General features: G+C 38.5%; 1 protein-coding gene across 3 annotated transcripts; it reads right to left on the bottom strand.

Moving 5' to 3' along the window:
* Positions 1-381: 381 nt before the first annotated feature.
* On the bottom strand, positions 382-9,413 carry LOC103697745 (serine/arginine-rich SC35-like splicing factor SCL33). 3 transcript variants are annotated; one of them, XM_039116615.3, is made up of 8 exons: positions 9,225-9,413; positions 8,521-8,757; positions 8,273-8,434; positions 5,448-5,614; positions 2,027-2,104; positions 1,172-1,336; positions 837-974; positions 382-752 (listed from the first exon to the last, which is right to left on the bottom strand). In XM_039116615.3, exons 2-8 carry the CDS (start codon positions 8,605-8,607, stop codon positions 605-607), a joined length of 945 nt encoding a protein of 314 aa, XP_038972543.3. In that variant the 5' UTR covers positions 8,608-8,757; positions 9,225-9,413; the 3' UTR covers positions 382-604. The 3 variants fall into 3 exon arrangements, with proteins under 3 accessions (XP_038972543.3, XP_008777891.3, XP_089784560.1); XM_008779669.6 differs by lacking the exons at positions 8,273-8,434; positions 8,521-8,757; XM_089928434.1 differs by lacking the exons at positions 8,273-8,434; positions 8,521-8,757 and having other exon boundaries at positions 5,448-5,616; positions 9,340-9,412.
* Positions 9,414-10,034: the final 621 nt, after the last annotated feature.

The following is a 10,034-nucleotide window of genomic DNA, read 5'->3' as shown; positions in this document are numbered from 1 at the left end:
TAAAAAAGAGGACAGCCACCCAACCCTAAATTCCTGAGCCCCCAATCCAACAAAGGCAAATTTTAGTCATGTTAAAAGCTACAAAACTAAACCTAAATTATACTTCTACAATTGAAATCTGGATCCAAACTACTTAAACCATAGTTCTATTTTTTTTTGTGTGTGTTTTACCAAGTCAAAATTACAAGCAGATATAGGACCCATCCCTCATCCACAAACACAGAAAGGTAAAGAAAAATTGAACCAAAATCTAGGAGCACAATATCGAGCCAGAATCCCTTAGAATTGATGATGCAGAAATATTTTGGAAAAATCAAGTAAAAGTTCTGATGGCTCTAGCATCATAGTTAAGTGCATGCATCAGAACCACAACATCAAACCTCCACAGAAATTCAGATGGAACTAAAGCCCCATCCCAGCACTTAATTTAAAGCCCTAAAATTCAATCTCGTCTTTGCCACACTAAACCAAGGATAACATCCAAAACGCTACATGTCCAACAAAAATAGTCCTAACATCCGGCAAACAAGAATAGTGCTAACATCCAACATAAATCAGCTTTCGTCAGAAATTACAATATATGTACGCTCAAATCCAGTCCATTTTACGGGCTGACAGATTGAGACCCTTCACCGCATGATGGCTTATTTGGATAACCATCAATCGGGCTCCTGCTCCTTGACCTGCTGTATGCAGGTGAGCCTGAATACGACCTATCACGGTCCAACCTTCCATCTCCAGGTGAAACAGATCTGCCCAAGGTGATTTGCAACTTGAGAGAAGAGTAGGCTCATCTGCAAAAATTATCTTGACCCCAAAAAGTAAAAAATTATTACCTCAAGTAGTATCCTCGCTTGGTAGAAGGTGAATAGTGACTACGACTGCGAGACCCAGACCTTGCATTGCGTGGAGAGCGAGAATGTCGAGGGGAATGAGAATAACGAGGTGACCTACGGTAGTCATATGCTCGGCCTCTGAAAATAAAGAAATCCAGCTAAGAAGGTAAGCATAGTGAACTTTGTGCAGAAGTGTAAAAGCTTTCAAACACCATATTAACAAATTAACCGGCTAAACAAGAATGCCCCCAGATAGTGAAAACTTACATTGGTGCAGGCAAAACAATGTAAATCTTGGTATCAGACATACAAGGAGCGAGTCTGAGTTTACTTACCTTGGTCTCTCTCTGGCCCTCATATCAGCTGGTTTCTTTCTGTTCTCCTCTGCAAATACAACAGTCAATTCCCTCCCAAGTAGGATTTGCCCATCCATTTGATATTTTGCTTCAGCGGCATCATTTGGGTCAACATATTGGACAAATCCAAATCCACGTGGCTCTCTGCAACAAATGCAAATTTAGTTTCGTATGGTCTATGGATAAAATGATTTCACAATAGTGTATACTTATAATGATGGGGGAGACCAATCAACAATAATTGCTGAACTATCACGATAATCCTGAGAAGTATGGAAGATCACAGTCAAGGTAATGCCTTTGATACTTCACACTACTCAAGTAAATCTCTATATTTCATACAATTCAAGTTAAAGCAAGCACTTGGCTGCTGACCTTGCGCTCTTCAGAGTTAAAAGATGACTTCAAATTCTTCGAGACTTGAATATCTTCAAAATGTTAACTTGAAACCCAATTTCTTCCCACCTCATTAGTCACTATCTTCATATACTTACATCCTCTTCAACAGAACTCTTAAGACTTGACTTGTGTCTTCAAAACTTTATTTTCACTGTTAAATCTCAACAGCCTTAATAAAAATATCCAACATGCAAATAAAAAAAAATGTAACATAAGAATAACGACCACCAGCAAATACTAATTTACTGTCGAATTTCACTAGTCACATATGCACATGGTCGAAATGATTTCATTAGCCATATGATCAATACATGGCTGCCATATGATAGCTCAACATAAATCCACAGAATACTGACCAATGTGTCATAACTGTGCTTAGGTTCTTTCAACTATCATTTCTAACAAGACAATGAAATCAGCAAAAGGTCCACCTACCCAGTGTAATAATCACGAGGCAAATAAATGTCCTTAAGAGGACCAAATTGCCCAAATGGCCTACGAAGATCCTCAGGCCTGCAATCATGAACAATCATCACTTTATTAGATGATACAAGCAGATCAAATAATATCTTCAAATTCAAAATCTCCAGATATCAAACAAGGAAGTCAAAAAAGCAGATAGCTTGGAAGAAAATTTGACGAATAAATGGCATACTGTTTGGGGCACATTTATTTATAGACTCAATCACAGAAACCATGCTCATACATAACATGCATAATTAGACAACAAAAGTATGGAACTTCCCATTCATGTGGCACTATGGAGTATGGCAAGACCAGAAAGACAATTTCATTCATTGAAATTGCCCTTTGCAGTAAAATGCACGTGAATCAAAGACTGTAACAGCATTATGCTCATCCTCTTCTTAAGACCCCTCTACAACCATGAATGAACTTCTAGCTATATGTTGTAGGATAATAATATTGATATAGATATAGCCTAGTAACATGGATATCCAATCTTCTCATCTTTAACACATTTTCATCTATATCTTCCCTCCAACCTTTACAAATTAAAATCTTTAAGGACAAGACTGTTTTTGTATATCTGGTTGATAACAATTACCCCGTAAGACTAGACAGATTTACCTAAAGCAGACCTCATGAACTTCTTTGCACAACATGCCTCTATTTAATCCACCATGCAGCAAGATTTCAATGTCATAAACCGTCGTTAAAGTCTGGCATCTGACGGACAGATAATGAGCTATTTGCAACTTTTCTTCAAAAGATCTCTGGTCTGATCACTCTACATAGGGCCGGAAATGGGTCCGGGCCGGCTTTGGGTCATGGCATGGGTCAGGCCAGATCGGGCCTAATAGGGCCCAAATAAATTTCAGACTGGGTTCTAGATGATGCTTGGCCCAAATAAATAGCCATGCGTTCTCTAGCACAACATCTAGTCCAACCAGCTGAAGAACATGCAGATTCGCTCTGGTTCGGACCCCTCGGACATTCATCCTAACATCTCGAACAATTTCCTTACACTTCAACTTTTCGCCGCTTGCAATTTTAACCTCAAACGGCTCCACCGCTGCACCCTTTAATCCAACTTTCCGAACGATCCCGAAATTGATGAAGATATGAGCAGATCCACTGTCCACCAATAATGTAACCTCATGCTTGCCGATCCATGCTATAAGCCTCATAGTGGAAGGCTTTGGTGCGCCGGACAATGCATGCAATGATAATTCAGCATCTTCAATTTCTGCACCATGCCCGGCCTCCTCTGGATGCTCGAAATCTTCGCTCTGAGTTTTCTGATTCAGCAACCTCATCTTCACTGCCCACATCTAGTAAGAATGCCTGACTGGTCCAATGGTGCTCCCTGCTCCATCTGTCACCGCACTTGAAACAAAGATCTTTTCTGATGTAGTCCTGCAGCTCCTCTCTATATAGCTTTTTCACCTCCTTGGACTGGTTTTTGCTGTTGGTTCCAGCCGCTTCCTTGCCTTTTAAAGCCGCCTTGGATCGTAGGAATTTTGTGAACTTGCTGCCCGACCCATCCTTGGACATTCGCCTTTTTGAGTTGTAGCCCTGATCCAGGATTTCTGCCATCCGCATTGCCTCTTGTAATCGGGCCGGTTGCTCGAGCTTTAGCTCCTTGGCCAATCATGGTTTCAGCCCGTCAATAAAAGTACCCAGAGTGCCTCCTCAGACCATCCACTGACCATAGTTAGTAGCTGTCTGAACTCATCGATGTAGGTCTGAACTTTGCCCTCCTATTTGAGCTTGGCTAGCTGCTCGTGATGGTTGACAACTAGTGAAGGTCCCCACTATGTCATGAACTCCCTCACAAACGCTGTCCAACCCAATCTCCTCTCCTCGTACAAGGACCGAATCCACCTCCACCATCGGCTTGCTCTCTCCTCTAAGTGAAAACTAGCAAGTGTCACCCTATCAGCCCGTGGAACCTCATATACATATTGGAAAACAATTGCAGCCCAAATAGATGCACACAGACTCAAAGGCTAAGAATGGGAGTGATGAAAATGCTAAAAATCATAGATCTGGCGGCCAAGAAGAAAGTGGAGGCTATAGTAAGACCATTATTTGAGAGACAACCTTAGGATGATCTTCAATTTACCGATAAGCCCAGTTTATGCATGCCACACAGAATAGGAACCATGATATACGAGCTTATAAAAGCTCGCGAGGATAAAATTGCATACAAGAGATGGGCTCCTCGAGATCGTTCAGAAAGACTCAATGTAGTTGTAAATGACCTCGCACTTAAAGTGGAATCCATAGATGTATCAAGTTGCGACTCGTACGCTAGAGATCCTATGACCCATAGCCACGGGCAGCCTATAATATATATACTGATATAAATATGATGCGTCTGCAATAGCTACTATCCTATACAATCTAGAGCACCTTACAAATCAGATTTTGTTGCTGGCATATTCAGATGGGTCTCTCCACAACCATACGATCAGACAGACGATACTTTCCAAAGCTAGAGCTTCAGTGAGAGATCCGAGACTAATTATGATCTAGGATGCATACCTTATGAGTTGGGCATACATAACTATAATACCATGTGTATAAAAGATGGATTGGTGTGCCTCCTGATTATGTTAATGATCCCGACAGCTACAGGAAACATCGATACTCCATAATATTTTAAATATGGGTATGTCTGCTGCACTTTAAATACATCTAGCAGATTGCATCATTTTATATTTAGTATTTCACTAATTTTTCACAAATATACTACTTGATCTACTTTAATTGTATTTTAGAATATAATTATGGTCTATTTAGGATCAAGAAGCATCATTTAAGATATACCGAATGATAAAAACATCAAATTAGGATGTTGACCCTATACTGGTACTGGTACCTATGCAGCCAACCTTGCTTTCTACTGATATAATCAATACCATTACAATTTTGTTATCTACTATGTAGTCCAACATGTTGGTGTGTGTTGAGTGGAATGAAAAAAATGAATACTAATTTTTAGAGGTAAGAGCCAAATACACCACAAAGAAGAAAGCATTGATGAAAGCACAGAGAAATATCATAGGGAAAAACTGTGGAACAGCATTGATCATATGACAATCAGCCAATCAAATTTGCCTGTAAGGACCAAAATAACTTTTACTGCCTAGCAATTTCTCACATAAATTAAAAAAAAAACTTTTACTAGCCTGCAGGAATTTTGAATAACTAAAATAAGAAATGCAGCTGAAAGTAAATCTCTCATTTCTTATTGGAGCATATAAACAGAGATAAGAAAATGTCAATTTCACCAGAGTTGCTGCCAAGTCTACAAAACAACACCTAAAAGAAAATATTGCAGCCAAAAATAAACTCAAAGCCTTAAACTAGCAAGTTACACAGAACAAACCTACAGTCACGACGAAGATTTCTAACTAGAAGACTGGTTGGAAGATCTCTACGACGGCCTCCATAACGACCTCTTGGGCTTGGGCTCCGACCTCTTCTCCCGTAACCCCTTGGTGGTGATGGACTGTAACTGTAGCTCCTTCCCCTCATCCCGTTCACAAAAATATCCTATTATAACATTGTGAGAAATAAGGGGTCAAAGACCAAAATTAACTACATAGCGCTGCAAATTGATAGTTCACCTGCGATTTTTTTCTTATTTTGGTGATCAATACTACACCTAAACTATAAAAGCTGTTCCTTCATGGAGATTACAAGAAACAGAAGGACAAATATTACAGAAAACATGATGGCGATGGATAAAAACTGCACAACTAGACCGCATTAAATGCTATAAAACAGTGATATAAATTGTGAAACACAGCAAAAAATATGCTAAAATGGATGAAGCCTGAGTGGACTTCGAAGACATGCATATCCTTTTCACATTATAGCCTCTGGTGGTACTAACAATCTAATACCTATAAATGGATTGTGCATTCTTGAATGAGTATTTAAATGTACAAGGTACTGCACAAAACAAATAATCATTAAACACGTATGATCTTATACCAGGGTGGAAAAGGACCTGCAACAACTGCCATAAAAAGTTGAAGTATGCTTTGTTCTTTTTCATTTTATCATCAGCTTGAAGAATAGCTACCACAGCTTATCCTAAATATTGCAACTATAGCAACAGGATTCATATCTATCAAGGACAGTCAAATAACCAACCCTTCTCCTCTCCCCAAAACAGACTGACGCACCAATGTATGGAGAAAGGTTTGCCAATATCCCTTGCATTTACACAACATCTATAACAGGCTGACATTCATTTGCAAGTACTGCAATATCATGGGTTTCGTAACAACAGCAAAGTTAAATGAGATTAAATAGTAAGCCTAAAGTCAACCATTTGGCACAATATTGCAGAAAAAAACATAGACAATATGTTAATGAAATAAGTTCACTCCAAAAAACATGCTAATGATAAGTTAACGTACAAGCCTTAGAGCATGTTAGGTTAACTATACAAATCAAGGTATGGTCCATTGAAGGGGTTTGTCATGAGATTCCTGATCAAAACATGTTTAGGCAATAGAGAAGATTGTTATGAGGCCACAAAAAAAATGACAGGTAGGAAGTCTACCATATTGATCATGGAATTTTGAAGAGAGAGAAAGAAACAAAGCAAAGTTTAACATTGGGCTTTGCATTCATCTTCGAGACAGATATACCAATCCTCAAGAAGGACTGAAACACAATCCTTTCTTGATGGTTGCTTTACATAAGAGTAATGCAATTCAAAAGGCAGATATGTTAGTCCAAAGATATCCATATTTATGTGAACTTATCATTTTCATAACAAAATACTTAATCATAGTGGATTCTCAAGAAATAAACATGGAATTATTAGAGAAATTATGCACCTCCAACATTATTTTTTCCAAAATTACTATAATCTTGAGTGATATCCATTTTATGTATAAACTTTATGAACAAATTACTTAGTCATGGTGGACTCTTAAGCAATAAACATGGAACTATTATAAAAACTATACACCTCAAGTTTTCTTTTTGTCCAAACGTACAAGGCTCTGGCATAAATTCTCCTTTAACATATTTTGTTGTGAGAAAGAAACAACTCACACATCCATGGATTTTTTTCTTTTAATAAATTTTTTGCAGATAAGAAATTCCATAATATCTAGTTTATATCAGTAAATTATAGCTTGTCAGGCAAACATCACATGTTTATATGATCTTAATAAACATCATAAATTGTACTCCTGTAGCATGTCCATATCACAACATATGCCACTTGTCTGAGAGAGATTTGCACATCTCATGGAGAGACCATCACCAACATGTTCACGCATATCATAAACTAGCTTCTTACCAAAATGTGGTCATGAACTTTGGACATCCCAGGAAAATCAGATAATTTTCTCTATAGTCTACTATTCATTCTAAATAAACAAATACTAATATTATCCTCTATACGATGGTTAAACCTACAGAGTAATCCCTTCACATAGTTTGAGGAAGCTGCTGCAAATACAAATTTTGGGTTTCTTGGCATGTCAGAAGTTTGGGAAACTTCCAAATGCCTGTTAATGATTCAAATCATCAACAACCACAACATCACAATGTCAACATCATTATCTAAAAATTGTCTAAGTTCAGCATATGATTAATTTTCAAGCACTCCCTCGTTCCCCTTAGGGCTATTCTTTAATATGAAAAAAAGTCCTATTTCTTTTATTATATGCAGAGAAGTATATGCACATAATACTGATGCTCGACTCCTAGAGTTAGCACATCCTGAATGTCTAGGGAAGCTTTTGAGTTTAAAACAACACAAAAGATGGTCTAATCAATTAATACAATTAAATAATCAAGGTATAACACAGCATGTGCATGGAACTCTCATACGCATGCATTTAGACAGATACACTAAACCTCACATGGCATCAAACTGCATTGTACTAACAAGTCTTGTTAAAAACCTCATATTTGAGTTCATATGCAAGAGTTTCATGGAGCAGTTACATGATGGATGGCTTATTTTGAAAAGGAAATGAATGCAGCAGCTCTAAATTTATCATGGTAATATATAGAACTCTATTCCTTATAAACTTTTCTAGCCTTCTAACTATCTCCAACCAAGGAAATTGTGCATTCGCTGCAACTCAGGTGGCTACCAAAATTTAAAAGATGTGATTTTCTTGTTAGTGATATGGAGAAGCAATCCACCAGAACACCCAAGATCAACTCAACACTTACTTCTTTACAAGCATAAGCATAAGGATTGTAGCAGCCATGGTACCATGGATCAAGTACGGAGCCTGTTCTTTCCACTCTTCCTTGAACTACAACTCCCTCAGCATTAAAGGGTTCAGCTCCTTTTAGTGGACTGGCTGCTGCGGTTCTACTAAATTTTTTATGCTACCAAAATTTAAAAGATGTGATTTTCTTGTTAGTGATATGGAGAAGCAATCCACCAGAACACCCAAGATCAACTCGACACTTACTTCTTTCCAAGCATAAGCATAAGGATTGTAGATCAAGTACCGAGCTTGTTCTTTCCACTCTTCCTTGAACCATAACCCCCTCAGCATTAAAGGAATCAGCTCCTTTTAGTGGACTGGCTGCTACGGTTCTACTAAATTTTCTATGCAATCTTCAACACTAAAAACAAGGAATCCACAAGCTACGCAGAGAAGACAACCAAGCTCCAGAAACCAAAACAGTATGAAGTAAAAATTGCCCTATATAAACAACATATGATGATCAAGACGGCACCTTTTGACATCATATTGATTATCTTTCTTCCAAAATCAATAACAAGGAAGAGAACACATAGCAAAATACCAAAATATTTTTCACTATTGGGTATATCATATGAAAAAAAGCAAAAAGGCATAATTGTCTGATAAAATTTGACCCATGATATCCCTTTTTTCTACTAAATTTGTTTACAATTAAAGCCGCACGAAGCACATCAGGCTGGGCCATAGCCCCAATCATATTAAAGAAGAAAAAATCTTAGAAAAAGAGAAATTAATAAAAATAAGGAAGCAAAGGAACAAAACGAGAACCATTAAGATTTATTAGACAATGCTAACCCTAGAAACACTAATCTAATGCCTTTTACCGATCGAAAAAAAAAAGGTTTCTCCACAGATAATCAAACACAACAAGGATTTGATCAAATCCAAGAAGAATCTGAGCATACCAAAAGGAAACAAGAAATCGCCCCAGCCGAAGAGGAGGGAGAGAGGGAAGGAGAGAATATGGGAATCGAAAACCCTAACAAAGGCAAACTAGGGATCGAGAGAATAATAAGATCTCAAGGGCTCTCGCGGAGAGCGCTTCTCTCCCCTAAAGCCAGAAGCTTCCGCCGCTCGCGTGGAGTCTTTCACCCACCGAGGGGTACGCCTCCTATAAAAGGTCCGGTTGAGATTTGCGAGTAGCGGTCTCTACTTGTGATCAGGACCGTACGATGATGTGGTTCATTGATTTACATGTTTGGACTTTAGGACCGTCCAAACATTGGATTTTGTTCGGTTAACGAGTCCTACGCCGGTGGGTGGCATGTTGGAATATTTCAAAATTCCGAGTCTGCCCTTATTTGTCTTTTGTCTTTTTGTCTAGTGTACTTTCTTTTAGTCCCACATTGGAAAGGAACAAAACTCAAAAGATCTTTATACAGTATTCAACCTTTTAACTTGGTGAAGCAAAGAAAGAAAGTAGCCCACGCGCGCATGAGCCCAATGGAGGTTAGTGAAATCACGCCTCAACTGATAAGTTCTTCCTTCTCTCCATCTATCATTTTTCTTACATGGCATCCGCCCGTCCGGCTGTTTTCATCCTGTTTTCATCCTATGCCCAGCTCTCCAGACCAGACTAGTGCAACTCGAGCCCAATGGAGGTTAGTGAAATCACGCCTCAACTGATAAGTTCTTCCTTCTCTCCATCTATCATTTTTCTTACATGGCATCCGCCCGTCCGGCTGTTTTCATCCTGTTTTCATCCTATGCCCAGC

Source organism: Phoenix dactylifera, chromosome 18 (genome assembly GCF_051530095.1).
Source record: "Phoenix dactylifera cultivar Ajwa chromosome 18, Ajwa_hap1_PhDact_Kaust_v1.1, whole genome shotgun sequence".
Lineage (NCBI taxonomy): Eukaryota > Viridiplantae > Streptophyta > Magnoliopsida > Arecales > Arecaceae > Phoenix > Phoenix dactylifera.
Note: the sequence above shows the minus strand (reverse complement) of the source record. Positions and strands in the feature narration are given on the sequence as shown.